This window comes from Ovis aries, chromosome 14, assembly GCF_016772045.2.
Source record: "Ovis aries strain OAR_USU_Benz2616 breed Rambouillet chromosome 14, ARS-UI_Ramb_v3.0, whole genome shotgun sequence".
In the NCBI taxonomy this organism is placed as follows: domain Eukaryota; kingdom Metazoa; phylum Chordata; class Mammalia; order Artiodactyla; family Bovidae; genus Ovis; species Ovis aries.
The window spans coordinates 37,752,712-37,777,021 of NC_056067.1; the positions used below are offsets into that span (position 1 = coordinate 37,752,712).

Genomic DNA, 24,310 nt, shown 5'->3' on the forward strand with positions numbered 1-24,310 from the left:
ATGGGACTTCACCGGTGGTCCAATGGTTAAGCTTTGCACTCCCAATGCAAGGGGTACAGGTTAGATCCCTGGATGGGGAACTAAGATTCCAAATGCCACATGGTGGGGCAAAAAAAGAGAGAAATAGCTAAAAAAAAGGACAAGAAAACATAGTAGAATGGCTAAGAACACAGGCTCTACAGCCAGATTATGGTTTTGTCATTTAGGCTTTCATTTGTTATTTGACAAACATTATGTCATTTGTCATTTAGGTCAAGCAACCTCAGTTTTCCCAGCCTCAAAATGGGGCAAAAAATAGCCCCCATCTTATGGAATGTTATAAGCATCCAGGTGGTGTTAGACCCACAGGCCTTACCATGATGCCACACTCAAGAAGTGATGGCTTCCCTTCAGATGGTTTTCATTTTGAAAAAGCTTTGGGGAAAAAAGGCGCAGAGTGGGACATGAAGTTGCCTATAACCTCATCCCCTAGCAGTTACCTCTGTAAAATTGACAGAAATCTCACGGATTTCCACATGCAGAACCTATATAGGCTTTGTTCACTCAGCATCCTGTGTGATCATTTCCCACCCACTCCTGCACATAGTTTCTTTTAAAAGTGATATTTTATAACATCCTATGGAATGCTGTGTGCTGTAATTTAGAAAATACCTTGCTTCTCCAGATTATTGCCATCTTTTTTTTTTTTTTTCCTGTTACAAACATTGTGATGAATAATCTTCTATCTCTGTGAGTATCTTGGATTGTTTCCTGGAACGAGGTAATTGCTGAGTCAAAGGGCACGTGCGTTTTTGAGGTTTTTGACACCCACTGCCAAATCGCCTTCAGGAGGGTGGTGCTCACTGAAGTTCCCCTCCAGCAGAGCAGGGCACCCCCAGGAGCCCACCCATTCACTTCTCTCTGGTGAGGCTGCATGGGTTACTCACGGAGGCAACAGTTTCTCCCATCTCTACTCTCTCTCTGTTTTTCTTTTCTTCCCCCCTTTGTTTCTTTTCTTGGTTTTCTGCCAGACAGCCTCTTGTGAAAGGACCGCCTAATTAACCCTGTGCTAATTAACAATTTAAAATTACACAGTGCGACTGTTGGTGTTTAATTCTCCAGGAGCTGGAGCAACAGCAGAGCCCCCTCCCCTCCCTCATAGCTGCAGCCCCTGTAACTTCGCCAGCTTCCCTGTAACTGTTGCATGGAGTCCTGGCCTGTCTCCTTAAGGGAGAGTGATAAAGCTGTCACATCACGTCTTCTCAGTTGAAAGAGGGAGATGGATGACTTTGTTAATGGGGGGGCCCCCCGGGATAACAGGGTGGAGTCTTACCATTTTTTAACCGTCTTTGAAAAATAAAAGACTGAGACTGGGGAAAATGCAGGGGTTTTACAGGTAGGTTCCAGGAAACTGTAACCTGTGAGAGGAGCAAGAATGGGGGAGGGGTTCCTGATGAAAACGTTAGAACTTTTCTCCACAAGAGGACTTCTCAAATGGCAGAGGAAGGCGCTCAGCAGAGAGAGTGCGCGAGTGCTAGGCCACTCCCGTTCACTCTCTTACTGAAGAGATGTGCTCTGTTGAAATCTAACTGAATTCTTAAAACCACCACCACCAAGAAAAAAAAACAACCCATGCTGAGTCCAACACTGGTGGTCTTGTGTTTAAAGGGGATTCGAGGGTGCAAATGGCTGGAGAGGAGCAGGTGGCCAGAAGGGGTGAGGGTTTATGGTGTGTGAGCCAGCCCCAGCCATACCGAAGGATGAGGAAGGGGTGCAGAGCCGGGGTAGGGGGCTGCCTGTAAGAGCATGGGGACCTGCTGGGTTCCCAGGCTGCCCTCTATAACTGAAGATCATTGATTTTACGGGAAACCATGTTTACAGACAGAGTGCTGATCGACCTCGAGTTGACTTCTGCCTCCTTAAGTAAGAACTACCTTTTTCTTATTGACTGGCTGATAAACAGAGCGAAAGGAACCGCTGGCTGGGTGGGAGAGGGCCTGAGATCCTGGGGCTCAAAGGTGGGGCAGCGTTAAGAGATTCCTGCATCTCTGTGCTCTGGTCCCCTTCTGGCCCCTCCATCCCTGCACCTCCCAGGGACTGGTGAGTGAGCCCAAGACTGACCCTGCCTGGTTACCTGGCAGCATAGTAGGCTCCAAGTGCAGAGGAGCAGCGATCTGTCATAAAGCAGAGTGTCTCACTCAAGCTTCAGTAATGCACAGCCCGTGGGGATGGTATTAAAAATGCAGATTCTCATCTGGGGTAGGGCTGACAGCCTGCATTTTTCACAGGCTCCCTGGCGAAGACAGGCTCTTTGGCCTCGAACCACACTTGGCTTAGCAAGGTGGCAAGAGCCGCCTGCTTACCCTGGCCAGCAGGCACTGACAGGAAGCCCAGAGCAGGTGCTTGGGATCCCGAGCAGGCTCCGTCTTTCCCACCAGCATCTCAGTGGGCTGTTGCCCCCTTGCGAATGATGGGTCCCCTACGTGTGCCCCCTAATGGGGCAAGTGTCACCTGCTGCCGCAGATACCTGTCTTTGCCCACAAGGTCATCTTTTCTTGACATCTTTTGCTGAGAAATAGAAAATAAAGTTGGGTGACTTTTTAAAAGTCCCAGTCCCTTAACCAGATGATTTGTGGAGGAGGAGGAGGAGGAGGAAGAAGAGAGCAGAGCAAGAAAAGCCCACCAATTAATTGGTAAACGCTTTGTAGGTTTCTCAGCCCAGTCCAGGCTGGAGAAGAGATTGGCTTTGCTGTCAATACACAAGTCCCTGGTGAAGCATCAAAGCTGTTCTCCTTTATCAATCGTGGCCTCCCCTTCCCGCATGTTCCTGTAACTTACCAAGCATTTATTACATTGATTTTACAATCGGGCTGTTAACCCTCCTGCCTCTTCAGGCCTGCCAACCTTTTTGGCCCAAGCTGTCAATCATATATCATCCAGCCAATCACACGCGTCCTTAGGGAAGAGCCACCCTGGATTCTCACCTGTATCCCAACTGAGCCTTGTGAGGATGTCTCATCGCATTTGCTGTTTGGTTTGGTTTAGTGTAGTTGTGTTTGTTTAAAATCAATATTTCTTTTCTAAGGCACATGAAACTTTGTTGTAATGGAATTTGAGGTTATAAGGTAAGAGCTGGTGTTTGTGCACCTGCGTGCTTGTGTGTTAACAAACAAAATATGACATGTTCTTCCAAAAAGTTGCTTCTCCTGAAACTTCCGGTAAACCTGCTTTCCCCATCTTTTCCCGAGAGGGAGCTATTGGTTCACTGTGCCGTTGAGAATCAAGCAATGAAAAAAAGAATGGGAAGATGGAGGCGGGGGTTGGGGGGAACAAACCCAGCCAAAACCTTCATCCACTGTGTGTGAATGAGATGGTGGGTGGAGAAGCAGCCAAGTGTTCTCCAGGAAGGAGGCGTGGCAGGGAGGGTGGCCTGGGATTCACAGCGAGCACTTTGAAAACCTTGCGAGGCGCTGAGTTGCCTGTAGGAGCGGGGCCAGACAGAAGAAACGCTCCTGTGATGTTGTTGCCACAGGAGCAGAGTAGAGGCAAGCGATCTAATGTCTCCCTCCCCAGGGACATGAGGTCTCAGAGGGCAGATTGAGCTCAGTGGCACTTTGGAGTCGGAAACGGAAAAGCCCCAGGGCTGAAGGACAGCTGCTTGGGTAACGACTAATAAGTAAGAGGCAGGTGTGGAACTGGGGCTGGCGGAGCCCAGCTGCCATCTCGGCTCGCTGTGAGATCCTTGACAGCAGAACCCACCCAGGCAGGGCTCCATCCAGGCAGGGCGAGATCCTCCCTGCTGGCGGCAGACTCAGCCCACTGAGAGTCTGGGTGGATCTTCCTAGAACATCATGCTCATGTTTTGCACCTCTGTATTTTGAGTCTGAAGCCAGCTGAGTCACAAGCAAGTGTGTTCTGTGGGTTGCGGGGAGGAGATGGGAATTGAGAATGCTACCTTTCTTAGTGTCCTGGTGGCACTGGAGTTATTTTTTAGATCTAGGGCCTCAGTTTTACTACTTGTAAAATGAGACAGTCTTTTCAAGACTGGGACAGGGTGACTGCAGCCATGGGGCCTTTGAGGGGCTTCACAGAGCTTGCCCAGGCCCGCACACTTGCCCTTGATCCCTGCAGCCCTCAAACACTTCTCTGTGAATTTCTCAAACTAAAAATGTGGTCAGTAAGAGCAAGGGCACAACTTCGCTTCTAAATCAAATGGCATGTCCCCGCCCAGGTTCATCATCCTTTCTCTAGGTTTGCAAAGTTGTCTTTCTCCTGTCTTTCTGTCTGTCCCAGGTGTTCCCCTGGCCCACAGACAGTGTGGGCAACAGGGGTGGCTTTGTGTTGCCATCTGTATGTGGTGGGGCCACCGTTCTGTGTCCCAGCAAGTTGAAAACAAGCCTCCTCCTGACCCCTGCCTGATCGCGGGGCCCTGACTCTTTAACGCTGTGCTTGCAAAGATCTCAAATTCAAACTGGTCTCCAGGGGTGCAGCAGCTGACAGTCTGAAGACAGAAAGGGCTTCTCCTGATGCCCCTTTCCCCGAGCCCCCCCCCCTTCCTGTGACACCCAGGGGCACCGCCCACCCGCTATGCCTGGACGGGGTGGGGCGACGGCCTGGGGTCCCTGCTGCCCCGCCGTCTCTGTTGTGGGTGTGGAAGACAGAAGCCTGCCAGGGCAGAGTGCTCTGTGCAGGACCTTAGCCTCGGCCCTCCTAACCTCTTTCCTTTCTCTCTCTCTTCCCCCTTCTCTCCCTCCTCTCCCCCTTGCCTCCGCCCTTCAGGTCCGATCCGTACTGGGTGCAATGAAAGCTCCACGCAGGCCTTACCATGGAAGGCTGTGACTCGCCCGTCGTCTCGGGGAAGGACAATGGGTGCGGTATCCCTCAGCACCAGCAATGGACTGAACTCAACAGCACCCACCTCCCCGACAAACCCAGTAGCATGGAGCAGCCCACAAGCGAGAGCCACGGGCCCCTGGACGGCCTGAGGGCCCCCTTCAATGAGCGCCTCGCGGAGAGCACCGCCCCGGCCGGGCCAGCAGCCGAGCCCGCCGCCGCCCCCGGCAAGGAGGTCAGCTGCAACGAGTGCTCGGCCTCCTTCGCCAGCCTGCAGACCTACATGGAGCACCACTGCCCCGGCGCCCGCCCCCCGCCGCCGCCGCCGCCGCCCCCGCGGGAGGAGAGCGGCAGCGACAGCAGCGAGGAGGGGGACGAGGAGAGCGACGTGGAGAACCTGGCCGGGGAGATCGTGTTCCAGCCGGACGGCTCGGCGTACATCGTCGAGAGTCTGAGCCAGCTGACCCAGGGCGGGGGCGTGGGCGGCGGCGGGCCCCTCCCGTCGCTCTTCCTGAACTCTCTCCCCTCCGCCGCCGCCACCTCGGGGGGCAAGCAAGGGGACCCTTCCTGTGCGGCACCCGTCTACCCCCAGATCATCAACACTTTCCACATAGCCTCATCCTTCGGGAAGTGGTTTGAGGGCCCAGACCAGGCTTTCCCGAATACCTCAGCCCTGGCGGGGCTCAGCCCCGTCCTGCACAGCTTCCGCGTATTCGACGTGCGACACAAAAGCAACAAGGATTACCTAAACAGCGACGGCTCTGCCAAAAGCTCCTGCGTATCCAAAGATGCTCCCAACAACGTGGACCTGTCCAAATTCGATGGCTTCGTGCTCTACGGCAAGAGGAAGCCCATCCTGATGTGTTTCCTGTGCAAGCTCTCCTTCGGGTACGTCCGTTCCTTTGTGACCCACGCGGTGCACGACCACCGAATGACCCTGAGTGAAGAGGAGCGGAAGATTCTTAGCAATAAGAACATCTCCGCCATCATCCAAGGGATCGGCAAAGACAAGGAACCCCTTGTAAGTTTTCTGGAACCAAAAAACAAAAACTTTCAACTCCCTTTAGTTTCCACCGCTAACCTCATAGGCCCTGGACACAGTTTTTATGGGAAATTCAGTGGCATTCGAATGGAAGGGGAGGAGGCTCTCCCCGCTGGCCCCACCGCTGGCCCCGAGCAGCCCCAGGCGGGTCTCCTGACCCCCAGCACCCTCCTGAACCTTGGCGGGCTCACCAGCTCCGTCCTGAAGACCCCCATTACCTCAGTCCCCCTGGGGCCTCTGGCCTCCAGTCCTACCAAATCCTCAGAGGGCAAGGACTCTGGGGCAGCAGAAGGAGAGAAGCAAGAAGTGGGTGATCCAGACTGTTTCTCGGAGAAGGCAGAGCCCGTGGAGGAGGAGGCAGAGGAGGAGGAAGAGGAAGAGGAGGTGGAGGAAGAGGAAGAGGAGGAGGAAGATGAGGAGGAAGAAGAGGAGGAGGAGGGCTGCAAAGGACTCTTTCCAAGCGAGCTGGATGACGAGCTGGAGGACAGGCCCCCCGAGGAGTCTGGGGCCTCGGCAGGTAGTAGCAGCAAAAAGGACCTTGCTCTCTCAAACCAAAGCATTTCTAACTCCCCCTTAATGCCTAATGTGCTCCAGACCCTGTCGAGGGGCGCAGCTTCTACTAGTTCTAATTCCGCTTCTTCCTTTGTTGTCTTTGATGGTGCGAACAGGAGGAATCGTTTAAGCTTTAACAGTGAGGGCGTCAGGGCCAACGTGGCAGAGGGCGGCAGGAGGCTGGACTTTGCTGATGAAAGTGCCAATAAAGACAATGCCACAGCACCAGAACCAAATGAAAGCACAGAGGGGGACGAGGGGGGCTTCGTCCCCCATCACCAGCACGCTGGCTCCCTCTGCGAGCTCGGGGTGGGGGAGTGCCCCTCGGGGAGCGGCGTGGAGTGCCCCAAATGCGACACGGTCCTGGGCTCCTCCCGCTCGCTGGGCGGCCACATGACCATGATGCATTCTCGCAACTCGTGCAAGACACTCAAGTGCCCCAAGTGCAACTGGCACTACAAGTACCAGCAGACGCTGGAGGCGCACATGAAGGAGAAGCACCCGGAGCCGGGGGGCTCCTGCGTCTACTGCAAGAGCGGGCAGCCCCACCCCCGGCTGGCACGAGGCGAGAGCTACACGTGCGGTTACAAGCCTTTCCGCTGCGAGGTGTGTAACTACTCCACAACGACCAAAGGCAACCTCAGTATCCATATGCAGTCCGACAAGCATCTCAACAACATGCAGAACCTACAGAACGGCGGGGGGGAGCAGGTGTTCAGCCACACGGCTGGGGCGGCGGCGGCCGCAGCTGCAGCGGCCGCTGCCGCGGCCAACATGGGCAGCTCCTGCGGGGCCCCCTCGCCCACCAAACCAAAAACCAAGCCCACCTGGCGGTGTGAGGTGTGCGACTACGAGACCAACGTGGCCCGGAACCTGCGCATCCACATGACGAGCGAGAAGCACATGCATAACATGATGCTGCTGCAGCAGAGCATGACGCAGGTCCAGCACGGCCGCCACCTGGGCCTGGGCGGCCTGCCCGCCCCCGCCGAGGCCGAGCTCTACCAGTACTACCTGGCCCAGAGCGCCAGCCTGCCCAGCCTGAAGGTGGACAGCACGGCCCCGGACGCCCCGTTCGTGATGAGCGGCTTCCAGCTGGACCCCGCCGGGCCCGTGGCCGCCATGACGCCTGCTCTAGGTGAGGCTGCCCCGTGTGTGTCTGTCCTGAGCGATGGGAGTGAGACCGGGGAGGACGTGTGCGCGGGCCAAGGTCCCCGCTGACTCTCTCGAGTCCCATGGATTTCGTGAACCTTTGCTGTCTTGAGAGTTGTTCTGCGCTCTGCTGGAGCATCCAGTCATCACATCTTTTTTTGGTTCTCTAGAATCCCCTGAACTCTTGTGTGGAGCCCGTGGACAGTGGTTTGGGTTCAACATGAGACACAGGTGCCCTCCGGCTCCACCGAAGTGTCGTGAAGTTTTGAGTGTTTCCTCTGGTATTTGGCTCTGGGTCAGCTTTCCTTCCTGTTCTCATCTCCCCCCTTTATCTCCCCCTTTCTTGATTTGAAAAATCGCCACAATTCCCCTCTACTTTCGGGTTTCGTCAAACAGTTATTGAGATGTACAGGAAAGTGTTGCTGTAGTTTTCAGTAGGGACAGTCACGTCTGAAAGAGGATCTGAGAACTGTGGTGTAACCTATTTAAATAGGCCAGGTCTGGTTGTGAGCAGACCAGGAGCCACCCAGATAAGTCTCCCAAAGTTCTCCAGTGTTGTTACTGGGATCTTGATGCTTTAAAGAGGCGGGTTCTTTTTATTACCTTGTGTGAGTTGCCAGTGATTAGTACAGTTGGGAATCGGGTGACCAGGGGGACACCGTGAGGAGAGATGTGATAGACGAGTAACACGTAAGTTCTAAAACTGCACAGTAAAGAAAGCCTGAGTCTAGTGTCAGATCCTGGTTAACGGAGCCTTTGTTGCCATGGAGTACATGGCTTCATGTTGGAAAACTGTCTTACCCGTTGGCTTCATTGAGCCAGAATGGGACCAAGAGGACAGGATTTGGATGCCAAAAGCCCCAACTCTTCATGTAAAAAGAACCGTGACCACTTCTAGGGAAGAGCTTCTATAGCAAGCAAATGTACAAACCAGTTTCTCGAGCACCAGCGTGGTGGTCGGGCCCTGCCTGCCCCAACTACACACGCCTGGTCTCTGTTTCCTGACCCAGCTAACCTCTTGAGACCAGCAGTGATGTCCTGAATGACACACGACCCCCTTACTGACATGGGAGTAAGTCGTTCTTGGCAACAGAGCATGAGCAAGCACCTTTATCTTAGAATGGCTCAGGTTCACACAGAGGGCTAAACCTCCCCAGTGGGCACATCTTTATTTGTGTGGCCTTTCAGTGTTAATTGCTACGGATGAGTTGTATTTCACGGCATCTAATTTGTTTTTCCTGCCATGCATTTAAATTTGAATCCTGGCAATTTTAATCTTGTTCTCCATTTTGGAACACTGAGTGGTTGGTCCTTTCTAACCACGCAGTTTGAAGATGTTTTACCCACTCGTCAATCACGGATGCACAGGGATCAGTCATTCTGTTTGTCTGAAGAGAGACCGTGGGGGTCGCACACCTATCAGTGGCATCGGTACTCGCAAAGACTGTCTTGCTGCTAAAGCCTGCAGGGGGTGGGGTTTTCTTCATCTGGAGATTTAGAATCTTGGGGAGGCAGGTCTTGGAGTAAATCAAATATAATGTAAGTGAAACGAAGACACAGGAAATGTATGGGTTCATACTGGGTCAAAGTGAAGACTTTTTAATTACCTTGAAAACCAGTAATCCTGACTGTGGCTTGAATTGAGTGGTAGATAAATGGCTTGCTTTTAGCACCCACTGTCTGTGAGTCTGCGGGACACCGTGCATCATGAGCAGAGGGCAGATGTGAAAGATATGAAACGGGTCCTTGAGTTCTGCACATACATAGAAGATCCGGACTTTATTTCTTAAAAGAATAGTGTTCTTCCTTCTAAAGACCTTATCCAGGTAGTCAACGGAGGGCCCTTGAATTTCCAGCATCACTGCTTGGCAATCAGGGAGGTGAGTCCCTGAACACCTCCCGTGCCTGCCTGAAGCCACGAGCGCTGTTGAGATGAGGGTGAGAGTGACAAAAATACTTGACGCCAGAAGCCTGTGTGCCTGTGGGAGTGATAGAATGTCCACCCGGACCCGTTACTTCAGTCGTGGGACCTCAGCAGAAGGCAGCATAGGCCAATAGAAAGAGCGTAGCTTTCAGTTCCGCGTGCAGCCCGGCTGACTGGTCCTTAGGCGCACTGGGAGAAGGCTGTGGGCGTTGTGAGGCATTACTGGGCTCTGCAGGGGGAAGTGGCGGTTGTGAACGACACCCCTGCTCGCATAAGTCAGTGCTCTCTTCCTCCCTTTGACGGAACCTCTGCTGATCCTGGGGACGTGTGCGTTCTAGACTCTGTCAAGGAAAAGCTCGGCGTCATTGGTCTGGTCTGCTTGAATTTGCGTCAACCTGTAGGTGAGATGTTAGGCTTGAGTCCAGATGACCATCCTTCCAGACATCTGTCTGCATTATAGTCTAGCACAGCACGGAGAAATGGGTGGCTTGCCAAGGCACCTACGTGTTTCCTAAGTAGCCAGCTGGCCATGGGACATTTGTACCAGGTTTAAGAACTCCTCTGATTCTGCTTTTGATTGTAGGAGGTGTCTTTTAATCCCTGTGTCTCTCTGAGAATGTGCTCAGGGCGGAACTCTGTGCCAGGGTGTCAGTCTCCAGCCTTAAAATTAAATGTGGGGGGCTGTGGGGTCCTCTCCAAGACCGACCATCCGGCGTGACTCAAGAGTAGGCACTGGCTAAGTTCTCAGTGTGCGCTCTCTCTCCCCACCTGACCTGCCTGTGAATTGGATGAGGTTCCTCCACTTCTTGGGGACTGAATTTGTTCCTTCCAGCCCAGTGGATGTGTGGGAGCCCAAGCCCTGTGTGTGGTTCTCCAGGGTATAGTTCTCAGAGGGAGTTTTGGCTTGTCCATCACCCCCATTTCCCTGCTTCTCTGCTTCTGTCTTGGATTTCCATTTCATTTTTAGAGCTTGGGATGGCAACAGGGACTTAATTCATTTGTGTGTTCCGAGGACTGCTCACTTTCACTCAGGCACCCAGCAAGTGACAGCTGAATTTCTCTTTGGTGCGGTATTGATGTGTTGAGGTTAAATTTTAAAACTGAAGAAGATTTGATGCTTCAGGTGGTCGGCATCAGAAACAAATATATGTTTGCTCCTTGTCTTACCCTCCGGGCAGTTTCTGCTTTCACTGAACATTGAATGTGTTTTGTGGTTGCTGCCTGGCCTGCATCCCTATTAAGGGATGGAGCTTTTAGGCTTTTTTTCCCCCATCTCTTTTTCTCTCTTGTCCTAAGAAGAATGTCATAGCTATGGCTCCTCTCACCAGGGGAGATGGCAGGAGAGAAGACAGGCAGAAAGCTTCTAGAGTCTTCCTGCACGTGTATGCAAAAGATTTCTGTGGCTTGCTAGACTGTCCGCAGGCTTCAAATCCTGCCACTCTGCTCAGTTGAGCCTGGAGTGAGCTCCTCACTGAGAGTACCTCATGTAGCAGAAATAAGAAAAAAAAATTTTTTTAATAGTAACATCTTTTCTTTGATTAGCTACTAAGTTGGATTCTAATCAGTCATCAAAACAAAAACAAAAACCCTTCAGCCCAGCGACATGTGAAAGGTCAGGTTTAAATATCCGTTGGGGAGTGGCACGGGGAGACATAGCTCGAGCGTGTGTGTGTTTAGGAGAGAAGCAAAAAATAGAAGCCGACACTCGGCATTCTGCTCGACTGTAGGCTTCTAGGTAATGGAGGGAAGGCTGCTCGTTCCAAGCCTTTCTCGTGACAGAAATAAGAGCTCACAGTATTAACTTAGCGCTAGTGAGTGAGAGCCGGCCCTCGGTTTATGCAGGGCCATGATGGACTGAGAAAGAGCTGGGGTGGAGAGGGAGGAGCAGAGCCGTCTCAGACCCTGTGTTTTCCAGGGCTGTGAGCTGACCTTTGCGTTTCACTGCTCATCTCCACCCAACTTGCCAAACCTGTAACATTTTGGCTGCTCTGTACCCTGGCTGGCATGGCAGAGTTTTGGGCCCCTGTGTGGAGGGCTGGGTACCCTCTAGAGGTTCAGCAAGGAGAAGATTGGATCCTTGTCCTAAAGAGGCTGCGCCTGTATTGAATGGCTGAGATAAGGCCATAGGGGAACGTGACAGGTCCCAGAGTAGACTTACGTTCCACACCGTGTGGGGGCTCATGGACAGGAAATGATTGTACTCTTGGGGAGATGTGGGAAGAGCCAGCGCCTCTGACAGGCAGCTGTGCTGAGGAATAAGGAGATCATTCTGGAAATCTTAGATTTAGAGTCTCACTGTCCACTACAGTAGCCACTGACCTAACTGTAAATGAAGTAAAAATGAAAAAATGCAGCTCCCCAGCTCTATCCTAGCCACGTGTCAGGTGTCCCATAGCCACGTGACTAGTGACTCACGTTGGACAGTCCAGATACCCAGAGTTTCCATCTTCACAAAAAGTTCTGCTAGGCAGCGCTGCTGCTCAGCCCAATTTTGATTCACCGTGAAGGCTTGGGGGTCTTAGAACACAGCTATGACTCAGTTTGGGGTCTGAAGCCTCAGATTCTCCTACGTCCAGTGAGTGATGCTTTTATGTCTGTCTTGGATCTGAGTGAGGAGCTGAATTCAAACATTCAAGGGATTATATGGTTCCTACCTTCTTCTAGGCATTCTTTTACAAAAGAAAAAAACAAACATAACAACACAACCTTCCACACATTTCAGAATGTCCATGAGAGAGATCTGACCACATCAAGCTGATTTTCGTTGTAAATTTTCGCAGTGGATAGCACCTTGTGATGCTTGAAATGTGATCTTTTTTTTCTGCTGGAACCTGGGTCAGGGATGGTGGAGGGTGGGCAGGGGCTCAGGTAGGAACACTGCGAGCCCGGCCTCTGATTCTCTCACTTCTCTTTCCCCGCAGTGGGCGGTGAAATCCCCCTAGACATGCGGCTTGGGGGCGGGCAGCTGGTGTCGGAGGAGCTGATGAACCTGGGCGAGAGCTTCATCCAGACCAACGACCCGTCGCTCAAGCTCTTCCAGTGCGCCGTCTGCAACAAGTTCACCACGGACACCCTGGACCTGCTGGGGCTGCACATGAACGTGGAGCGCAGCCTCCCGGAGGAGGAGTGGAAGGCAGTGATGGGGGACTCGTACCAGTGCAAGCTCTGCCGCTACAACACCCAGCTCAAGGCAAACTTCCAGCTGCACTGCAAGACGGACAAGCACGTGCAGAAGTACCAGCTGGTGGCCCACATCAAGGAGGGTGGCAAGGCCAACGAGTGGCGGCTCAAGTGCGTGGCCATCGGCAACCCAGTGCACCTCAAGTGCAACGCCTGTGACTACTACACCAACAGCTTGGAGAAGCTGCGGCTGCACACGGTCAACTCCAGGCACGAGGCCAGCCTAAAGCTGTACAAGGTAAGCCCCGGACTGTCTCTGGAAGGAGCGGAGCAGATCCCCCGGGTGACCAGAAGGCTGGGGGCAGACGGACACTTCGTGCCATTAACTGGAGGGACTGGCATTGAGAGGGGAGCTGGTGACGTGGTGGAGGGCTTCAGCTGGGAACTGAAGGATCTCTCTGCAGGGTGCCTCATTTGGGGGCCAGGTTGTATTTATAGCAGCCCAATACTATGCATTGTTCCACCTACCTTCCTTAGAACTGACTTCTTTCCTAACTCACCATTGCCATTTCCCTAGTTCCCCCTTTCCCTTTGTGCTCCTGTGTTTCCCTGCAGGCTTTCTGTTCTCCTTTTCCATCTGGTTATTCCCCCATTTTTAGCCTCTGCGCCCTGAATGCCCCCTGGGGTGCTTTGTTTATTTGTTCATTCATCCATTCATTCATTCAAGAGATACATGTTGAACCCCTCCCATAACCCAGGCCCTGTTCTGAGCCTACATCCATGCACAAGGCAGACAAAAAGTCCCTGCCCTCCCAGAGTGTCCATTCTTTTGGGGGATGGGTGATAGACACAGTAAATAAATTATATGGTAGGCTAGAAGGTGGTGAGTGCTATGGGGAAAAACACAGTCAAATGAGGGGCCCCTTTTTTCTTTTTTCCCGTTTGCCGTGTTCTGTGCCTCTGTTCTCTTCCTCGTATTTTCATTTTTTTTTTTTTTTTTGCTGGGCTTCTGCCTTCCTCCTCCTCCTACGTCCTCTCCACCTCTCATTCCTTCAAATCTCTCCTTCCTCACCCCAGCCCTCCTTTCTCACCCCTCCCTGCCCCCTTCCTTCTTCCCCTCAGTCCATAGGCGGTAACGAGGAGGAGGTGCTCGGATACTGTAATAGTCCTTCCACTTGCACGGCAGAATTGCTCCAGACGTTTCTATTGATTTTCACTGGACTTAAAGCCTCACCTTTTTCTCTAATCATCCCATAATGGCTTTAGTATGAACAATCAGGTACAAATCGCCATAAATCTGCCCAGCCTCCCTCCACGTCCCTTCCACGTCCTCTCCCTATCTCTCCGTTTCCCTCCCTCTTGTTATCAGCCTCCCCACTTTCATTCACATGGATTCCCACATCTGTGGGCCAGGTTGTCCCCTTACCCTGAGCTCCCTGAATCCCCTCTCTGCTTATAGTGATTTTAAACGGAGACTCCAAATAAGGAAGATGCTGATCCTGTCCCCACATCAGCCTCTGCTGAGACTGAAAAGTGCGATTCATTTTACAGTTGCTCATTCTCAGCTTGTCTAGAGGCCTGGATGGATGGGTGAAGAACCATTTTCGGGAAAGGAGGAGAAAGCAGGCGCAAAGTGGTGGGGATAGAATGTTCTGGAATTGACTGCTGACTCAGGCATGAATGGGCTCAAGCGGTGTGGAGGGGAGGGTCTAGACACCAGACAGCCAAGCCCGCCCTGTTCTCCGTGAGCTGGACCCTCACTGGTTGGCTTCCCTGGGTGCCACCCTTGGAAAGAGAGGCTCCTGGCCATCAGTTTAGATCGGAGGTTCTCACTGGCCACAGGGTGGTGCCGGTGTGGTCGTGAAAACCTGATGGAGATACCCATGGGAAAAGAAAAAAAGAGTTTCTAAATGACCCAACTGAGCGAAAATTAGTACAAAGGACTCAGTGCGGCCCTGGAAGGTCATATGCAGCTTTGAATGCGGTCCTTTAGAGGGGGCATGAAGCTGGCCTCTTCCATCCGAGGAGAAACATTGCCTTTTAGGTTATAGAATGTGTGGGGTGGTCATTAACTGTCCACATTGCAGCCTCCAGTAAGAGCAGCCTTGGGTTTGCTTCCTTCCAAAGGGCCTGGAACTTGGGGGATTCGCTGACTGCATCCCTTGCTGGTCCCCACTCCTTGTCCTCTGGGCACACCTTGAGAATCGGGTAGAGGTGGTGTTCAGGGCGGATGTGAGGGAAGCGACTGGAGCGTCACCCTTTGTGCTTTGCTCAGCTAGCCCCGAGCGGTCATCCTCCCCTGCCGTAGTTCTCTCATCTCTTTTCCTTAGTAAAGATGGAGGAGTCTCCTGCTCAGAAAAGGCAGCGTTGCGGAAGTGAAGATGTGGGAATGCAGGGTGGGATGCGGGGACCAGCGCGCGGGGGAGAGGTGCCCAGGCAGTGTGGATGGCTGGCACCCGCCAGGGGTGATCTCCACCCACATTCAGGACAGAGTTCCCTGGGTCAGGAGCCGAAGGTCGTTAGTCTGGTCTCATTAGCTTGGGTAACAAATGTCCCCGTGACTCTGCCATGGGGGGCGGGGAGCTCTCCTACCCACTCCCAGATGTGACCCAGAACCTTACCATTTCAGTGCCCGCCTCAAGGCCTTTCTGCCCCGCGATGTGACTGAGATAAACTTCTCTCGCCACTGAGGGGGTCTGTAGCACAGGGTCTTGTTGTCAGACCTGGGATTTCGGGTGGGGATCGGAGGTGGTTCGAGAGTCAGCTTTTCTGTAGGCCCTGGTGTGGCCTGTGGTAAATGGAGATTGATTGCATGTTATTTTTCCTCTTGCTAATGTAATCCATTAGCCCAGCACATGCATAATCAGTTTAGAGCACAGTTAACTGGGTATAATCGAGTTCTTTACTGTCTGCTAGAGAAACAGCTCCAGATGCTGCTGACCCGGGGAGGGCCCCCAGCTTCTCACACACGGCCCTCCTCACTGCCCCGTTCCCCATGGCCCACCCTCGCCCCTGCCCCGCCCCCTGCCTCACCCCATCTTGGTTCCCTGGCAGATTGCTCATGGATCGGTCAAGGAGATGCCCACACTTGCCTTCTGCTGCATCTGCTCAAGTGGCCGTGATGGCTTCGACTTCCTCGCGGGTCTCCCACCCTCTCTTCCCACCCTCTCCTCTTCCTTTTCCCTGCTTGAGGAGACAGACCAGCAGTCTCAGGGGCACCAGCAGAAGTGTGGCTTTCCGGTCTGTCCCTGGGTCTCAGACAGGTCCAGAGTCTCTCCCTCTTGGTGTCATGAGTCCCGGCGCGTATGTTGCTGGATTAGGAGTGAGCCGTGTGAAAGCATGAGATAATTTCTTATCCGGACACAGGAGAGGGTTGGGCTGATCAGCAAAATGGGGAAACGGGTGATTCTATCTCTCTTGCCTGGGATTGTCTGGTTAGTTTGGATTATTGTGTGAGAGTGGTTTTTAAATCAAGATTAATGTTCATCGACTTCTTCCTGCCTCCTGGAAGTGAAAGAAAGTAGAGTTCAGGTGGAGAGCCCCTGGCATCAGATGGAAGCTGTTTCCTTTTTTGCTTGGCTCCCAGGTTAATTTTCTGAAATGCTTGTGATTGAATTCCTCAAGTCTTTAAATACATTAAGTCCTCCTACATATGAACAAGTTCCACTCTGAGAGGGTGTGTGTGAGTCCAACCAGGTTAGCCTAGGTACCCAGCTAACACAACTGGTGATATAGTACTGTACTGTAATAGGTTTATAATACTTTACACACAAACATTAATAATACGTTTTTTAAAAAACACAATAAAACATTTTTAATCCTACAGTACAGTATTCTATACTATAAGCTGTAACGATTTACTATTACAGTGCACCATCTGGCACACAGGGGTGGGCGTCGAGTGAACAGGCAGAAAGAGTTACTGATGGAGGCGGGGAGAGGAGGCGGGAGACAGTAGAGCTGAAGGATCATCAGCAATAGGCGACGGAGGGCCGGCTGCAGTTTCCCTCATGCCTGGCCTTGGTGGGATGCACGTTCACATCTTTGAAAGTTCACGACTTGAAGGTTCGTGCGTAGCGGACTTACTGTCGTGGTGGCCCTGGTCCAGTCCCCAGTGGTCGTACGTCCATACCCTCACGGCTGCCATCACGGGCACTGTGATTGAGCGATGCTGCGATGCAGCGGGAAGACCAGGGACCCCAGTCAGGCTTAGAAGCCGAACTCTTGTTTTTTTTTTTTTGTTTTGTTTTGTTTTTGTCTATAGCGATTCATCAGAGCCAGAATGGAAGCGTGTTGTGGGTAAGATGCTTGTCTCTCATGAGGGCTTGAGGTCTGGAAGGGGAATTCTGTACCTGACTGCTGTCCCACATAAGTGTTTTCACTTTTCTCCTGGAGGACCTGCTCCTGGGCCCCAGTCTCCAATTCCTTCCCCCGACAGCAATGCAGGGTTGTGGGGGGTGCAGCTTGTCTTAAATAGTGGTGGGGGGTGTGCAGCAGGTACTGATAACGGCTGCCCTCCACTCTCCTCTGTGCTAGGCAGATCATGAGCCAGGGAGTGGGTTCAGGGCTCACATGAGCCCTTCTGTATTTATCTGGACTTCCCTGCTGTCCCTGGCGAGCTCTCTGAACACTGAAGTGTTTTCTGCTCGGGGGAGGAAGGTGCCGAAAGGGCAGCTGGAGATCAGTGCACACCTGCCAACTATCAGAGTCTGGCTTTCACTTTGATGTTTTTCTTCACCTGAGAGTCATTGGGATGGAAATCCATCAACTTGAGCAGATAGATTAAGACCCCCACCAGAATCTGTTACTCCAACAGTTCCCAGCTGACTTCCCTTTGATTGGGCCCAGCCCCAAGTTTTCATATTAATCTTAAGTTGTACACAAAGAAGCTTGTCTTCCCTCAGAGTTGAGTCTGGACCCCATGTGGGTTGTGTAGGGTCCCCCAGGCAAACCGAGGGGAGACACAAAGTCTCTTTGGCCCAAACAAAGAAGTAGAGTATGGAACCAATTGACTGAAAGATAGGTACCTAGATTCTCTACGTAGTGGACTTCGATGCTGTTCGGATTATTTGAGGTAGAAGGAAGGAAGAAACCCTCTGCCAGACTCTGCATTACTTTGGAATCTGTCTTCCCAGTTATTTCCCTGACGTGTAAGAAACTCAGGGTTCACTCTCCCAGCAGGGCAGTAAGTTCACCAAAGGATGGATGGACAGATCAGATGTACAAGTTAGACAAAGAGATTTGGGCTGAAGGTTGCATTCTTCATGCCCTTTTATGGGTGCACAGCATAGGGGGTCTTAGGCACGCAGCTGCACACTTCGTGCCCGCACATGGTGACTGGCAGCCTTTGTCCTGCTTGGAAAGCAAAAAGCTGCCCCTCCCGCCTCACTCCTCCTCCTTGCCGCCCTGATGTGGCTTCGCGTCTGAAGCCCTGTTACAGGTGTCATCTGGTTTACATCGTCACTCTGGAACCAGTTTCCTTAAACCTTGTTTTCTCATTAGGGCGACTGTTTATTTATTTATTTATTTTAAGTGCATACCTCTGCCTTCTTCTCTCTATGCTTTGGTGCCTTCAACCAAAAATGAAAGGCGGGGAGTGTTTTCCTGTGGCTGATTTAGAAGGTGTGAAAAGCCAGATGTTTGGGTAAATCTTAGCACATTTCGCCCTCATGCCTTCCATCTCCCAGCGCAGCTGGGGGTCTGAAGTTCATTTCCCTCGCTTGATGGCTGGGCTCGCGGAGTTGAGGCTCCTGGGGCCGGACTGGGAGACTGTGCACATGGGTCCGCTGGTCACCCCTGGAGAGCTGGGTGAGCCCTGGCAGTGGTTCTGGTCACCAGCTAACTTCAGGGGGCTCTGGGAAGGTGGAAAGATGGAATCTTTTTCTTAGAGGCAGGGCTCATACTGGGACAGATTGAACCCTTCAGCGCAGTAGGAACTGTGGCCAACACGTGATATAGGAGTGCCTGGCCAGCAGATGGCTGGTGGGTGCTGTGTGGAAGGTCGACACCACACTGCAGCCTTGCCCTCCCTCCATAACCATCCTGCCTCTGCGAATCCCTCCAGTGTACCATGTGATTCAACACATTCCCTCAGCTGATTGGCTCTAAGCCAGGCTTTGCCCTCTGGTTACTGGGCTGCACAGACTTTCACGCCAGGAAGGTTGGATCCCTGTTCACCTTTTGGCTCCACACTTTAGATACCAAATAATGGAATCGAAGTCTTACTAGGTGTGCCTGTTTTTAATCTGTCCAGTAGTAAATATGCCACCTTGGGAGTCCCTGGCAGTCCAGTGGTTAAGACTCAGTGCTCCCAATGCCAGGGGGCATGGGTTTGATCCTTGGTGAGGGAACTAAGGTTCCACATGCTGCACGGCATGGTCCAAATAAACAACTAAATATTCCACCTGTTGAAAGACCAGTTTCGTAATCATTTTCCATAACAGTCCCTCTTTTTTTCCCTCCAAGTACTTTTAATATTTTTATTTTCTCTCACCCTTCCTGAATCCTTTTTGTGGATGGTAAAGAACTGAGGAGACTCCTTCAGAATATTATTCTTATTTGTTACAAGACTAGCATTCTGAGTTTACCTCAAGTGTAAATGAATAATAAAATGTGGATTCCTTATTTTTTTATGGTAAAAATTATTAGTATGAGTAATGTGTGTTCATTGTAGAAATTTTGAGAAATCCAGGTATGTATAAGAGAATATAAGTGAAGTGAAGTCGCTCAGTCGTGTCCGACTCTTTGTGACCCCGTGGACTGTAGCCTACAAGGCTCCTCTGTCCATGGAATTTTCGAGGCAAGAGTACATGAGTGGGTTGCCATTTCCTTCTCCAGGGGATCTTCCTGACCCAGGGATCGAACCCAGGTCACCCGCATTGCAGGCAGATGCTTTATTGTCTGAGCCACCAGGGAAGCTCCAGATCATTTGCCTAATTCCATCAAAGAGGATAACACATTTTTCTTTCTTTCTTTTTGATTTAACAAGATGGGTGAGGCATCTCAGAAAATTGGAATTATGTAGCATGTATACCGTATCACACCTTAGCCCTTCCTCACACCTTCAAGTACTTTTCAGCAGTCTTTGAAGTGGAAGTCCTTTTTCTGCTCTCCAGCTCTTCTGTTGAGATACGGATTAGGTTATCTAATTATCTCTTTTGGGGTTGTTGGGTTTTTTTCCCTATGCTTATAGTGATAGAAAGTGTACCTGAGTGTATACATACGTTTTATTCCCTTATGAAATCTCCTGGACACACACTATGCTTTTGGTTTGCTTTTTTCATGTAACCTATATCCTGAAAATCATTTCCGGTCATAGCATATCGATCTCGTTCACTCTTTTTAATGGCTGTGTAGTTTTCCACTCACTGACCAGGCCCTTGCTGATGTGCATTCATGATACCTGCAGTTTTGAGCTTATGGTAGGGAAGTCTCTCCACACTCGAGCTGTTCCAAGAAGAAGGCCCGCTGGTTTTAGGGTGCTGTGCCCATAGATAGAGTCCTCCCTAATGGCCCTTCAGAAAGAAGACCCTGTCAGAATATTATTAACATTATTAAGAATATTTTAAACATTGTTTTAAGTATTTTAACTATTAAACATTTCAAGTTTTATTAAGAACATTTTATCCCCTCCCTATAATAGATGATATTCAAACTCCCACATGGTGACCAACACAGTCTTATTTTTCTGTTTTCATGCCGTTTGTGAATTTGTCCCAGTGTGCGTCTCTTTAATTGTTAGGGTGAAGATGTTTTCATGCATTTATTGTCCGTCTGAATTTCCTTAGTGACTTTCCTGTTCACAGTCTTTGCCCCGTTTTCATTCATTCTTTCATCTATTTTGGTGGGTTGGTCTCTTTTTTTGGTTGATTTGCAAAAGCTGTTGGTTTATCGGGGCCAGCAGTTCCTTCTGTGCCGTGGATATTGCGGTAGTTTCTGCGGGTCTGTTATTCATCTTTCACTCAGCTTATAATATGCTTCAGCCTACAGGAGCTTTTCATCTATGTGCTGTCCAATCTGCACATCTGTTACTGTATGGTTCTGACTCTTTTCCCAGGGGGAGCTCTGTCTTGCTGCTAATATTATAACAAAAGTAATCGCTAGCTCCTACATGACACTTACCACTAGCAGGTATACAGGTATTCATTGATTTATTCTTCTGTTGACCCACCTGTTTTCAAATGGGGGAACCGAGGCAGAGGGCGCTGTAAGTCACCAGCAAATGAGCGTTGTTGGAGTCGGTCTTCAAACCCAGGCAGATTGGCACCGCTTGATTGATAGTTTCTTTAGGACTTTCTCCCCACATTTAAGACTTTCCTCTGAGAGGTACATATGGTCTATTGGAGGCCTCTGTATTGTGTGGTTTAGAACTACATTTATGGTCTATTGGAGGCCTCTGTATTGTGTGGTTTAGAACTACATTTTCTTTCAGATTGGATGGTCGGTTGGTTGTTCAGCAGTTTCTCGGATAGCTCTTCTTCCCTTGCTGATGTGAGAAGCCCTGTCCATTGTCCCCTGTTTGTAGAGCTTACGGAGCACCCCCGAGTACTGTGCAGATTTGGGTCAGTCTGGGCATGTTTACCAGGTTCTGCTGTCAGAAGCACTGAGGTGCAGGAAGAGGGAACAGAGACAGATGCTCTCTTTTCCAGGCCTGTGAAGCCCCATGGATGACGTTTGTTCTCTCTCCTTTTCCTCATCCTCTCCCACATATTCTCCGGGGTGGAATTTCCTGGATTAATTACCTTCATCAAATTCACCAGGGTGAAGGAGTCCCTAGGAGAGAAGGGGGCTTGAGAGAGGGGCCAATTTTTTTTTTTAATTGTTTCTTAGTGAAGACTATGGGTCTCACCATTTATTTAATAGAGAAAGAACAAACACTGAATGTCCGAGAAGTTTGCTTTTCCGAAGTTGTCATTCGGGTAGTGTGGAGATGGCATGGCTGTGTCTTCTGGTTTCCAGGAGGGGCTGTCTTCAGCTACTGGTGACAGGTCTCCTGGGTTCCAGAGAAGACGGACCACGGCCCTTCACCCCAGCTTGAGGAGTGGGGTAGTCTAGGAACTATACCACTTTGTCAAAACAGTTAACCCTCACATCTCCCCTCTCCCTCACCCCCACAAATCCTTGAGTGAGCCCTAGACCTTCTTGGGAAAGAAGAATCTCAAACTCTCCATCCCCCACCCCGACCCCAGCCCCATACTCCTAGTGGAATTCTTTTCATGGATGCCATCTGCTGTCTTAGGGGTGGTCTGTGACCCTTAGGAGAATTTTGCTGCAAATATTCCATTGCCTCTACATTCCAGAGTAATTCCATGTGCTGAAGTTGCTCCAGGTAAACCCCGTCTGGAGGAAAGCTGTGCCAGCTCATAGCGGGCAAAGGCGTAAACCCAACTTTGAGTCCTTTCAACTTGCCCACGACTTGGACTAAAAGGGCAAATTTGAATACATTTAGTCCCAACAGGTGTTTCTGGTTTTTTGTTTTGAAAGGGAAATTATAAGGGGACAATCAAGCATTGTCAGGAGCATTGTTGGAAGGCAAGAGTTTTTAAATAATTACATAATACACCTGAACCGAAGCCTTGAGTCTTTTTTTTTTTTTTCCAACATAACATGAAACTATAAATACTATTTAAGTGTAGGGTGGGAAAGGCTGTTGCTATGAAAACCATTTTGGTAGCACAGAGTCATTTCATACTTATTTAATAAACAGGTTTCCAGAGCTTTTTTTTTTTTTTTTTTTTTAAAGCAACCAGGTTGTAGGGTGAAAGTTAAAAATGTTACAGCCAAAAAAAAAAAAAATTCTATTGCTCACAGAGATATTGGAGGTTATTGAAACCAGCAACATCAGACTGGTGACCCTGTGGAGCACTGGAAATGGCTCAGGGACTTTCCTGGTGGTCCAGTGGTTAATAATCCACCTTCCAATGCAGGGGACATTGGGTCCATCCCTGGTCGGGGGACTTAGATCCCACATGCCTTGGAGCAAGTAGGCCCATGTGCCCTGGAGCCCAAGAGGCTGAAAAAAAAATTATATGTGTGTGTGTGTGTGTGTGTGTGTGTACACATATGTATATATGACTTACCTTTAAAAATACCACTGCAAAGACCTCAAGGTCAAGGTGCCAAATTTAGCAAATAAAATAAAATACCCAGCTAAGTGTACATTTCAGACAAAGCCACATAATTTTTATTATAAGTATGTTCCATAAAATAATAATCCTATTTCTTATCTGAAATTCACCTTTTCCTGGGCACCCTATATTTTTGCTGGCAACCCTTCCTCCAGATGATGAAGAAATTCTCTCACAGTCCTACCAACTGGCCCGACGGGAGCATGAAGAGAGATAAGTGGCTTCCGTGTTGGTAAAGCCTTTCTTTTCTTTTTTTTTTTTAATGGGTCCCAACAAAAGAGGAAAATTATAGAAGCCTCTAATGATGATTTCCAATTTTTGTTATTTATAGAAAACTGTCATATCAGATTTTCGCATTTTCTACATTAAATAAAGTGCTTTTCCTATAATGAAATCTGAAATTTTCTCCAGAGCTATTTGTTAAAATTTGCTTCTCAATAATTTTTTCATTATTCCCGTGTATCTGAAGTGCTCTCGCATCACACGGCGGGATGGATGACAGCATGCCCAGCTCGGTGCCTTGCAGCTGTGTCCAGCGCTTGCACTCTCCTTGCTCTCGCTTGGCTCCTCGGGCCTCTTCCTGCAGGTGCAACTTGTATGTAGGTGGTAGAAATTCACAGCCCGTGGGCACTGGCTGTTTTGCTTGTGCCTCCCAGATGCGGGATGCTCATAGGAGAGGCTAAAGTGGCTTTGAATCGGGACTAATCATCAAGTGTGAGTAGCAAACCTCCTCTAGGGTCTGTGTCCTCATTCTGTAAAAGCCAAACTAGTTGGAAGGTTAGAACTGTTTATCTACTGATAATATTTGATTTGTAACCTGTTAATTAGCAGAGCAGGTTCCCAGGCCCAGGACGGGGGCCTCTAAAGCATACCTGGTCTCTTAGGTCAACACTTTTAACCAGTGTTTTCATTTGCCTGTCGGCCTGTGCATTGGAACTGTGGGAAGAATTTCTCATCTCCTTGCAGTCCCTGTTGAGTTTCTCTCTCTCTCTGACCACAGGCTCCTTCCTGAAGCTTTCTGGGCCCCTGTAGTCACTTTTGCGCCAACCCCTGGATTTGTCTGGGTGCCCTGCCACACTGCGTTGTCCTTGTCTGTCTGCAGGAGAGGAGGCCCCAGGGCCCCTGGTTCCAGGCTGGTCCCTGCACCCGTCACCTTGCTGCCCTCTCCTGCTGCGGGCTTGGACCCCATAGGGCACCATCCCCTGGCTTCATCTCTAGGACACCCATAAATGAGAAGGGTTTTCCTTCCTGTGGGTCAGCAGCTTGTATTGAGTCTGATTTTGTGCTGAATCCTGAAGTAGGATTTTCGGCTCAAGCTGATAATCTTGTGAAATGTTACTTAAACACCTCTTCTGGGTGGGGAGCTTGTAGTGAGCGGCAGGCACTGGGAGCGTGTTTCACCTCCAGTGTCTGTCCTCTGTGACGAGGATCCCAGTTCCTGTCTGCCTTTCATGTTGCTCTTTTTTCCCGAGTCTTCTTCCCTTTGGAAGAGTGCCCAGAGAATATGAACAGACACCAGGTGTACTTCTGAATTAGGAGAAGGTCATCGTTCCAAAAACTTGGGGCACACAAGTTGTCACA

General features: G+C 50.5%; 1 protein-coding gene across 5 annotated transcripts in view; it reads left to right on the plus strand.

The window, feature by feature from the left end:
* ZFHX3 (zinc finger homeobox 3) overlaps positions 1–24,310 on the plus strand; it is a 252,177-nt gene that overhangs the window by 81,699 nt on the left and 146,168 nt on the right. For 4 of the 5 annotated variants that reach the window (XM_060398455.1, XM_042231873.2, XM_042231874.2 and 1 more), the window contains 2 exons: positions 4,759–7,544; positions 12,404–12,900. In XM_060398455.1, the coding sequence (XP_060254438.1) occupies positions 4,805–7,544; positions 12,404–12,900 (3,237 nt within the window). In that variant the 5' untranslated portion in view covers positions 4,759–4,804. The remainder of the gene's footprint in view (positions 1–4,758; positions 7,545–12,403; positions 12,901–24,310) is intronic. The other variant, XM_060398456.1, reaches the window with a different exon arrangement.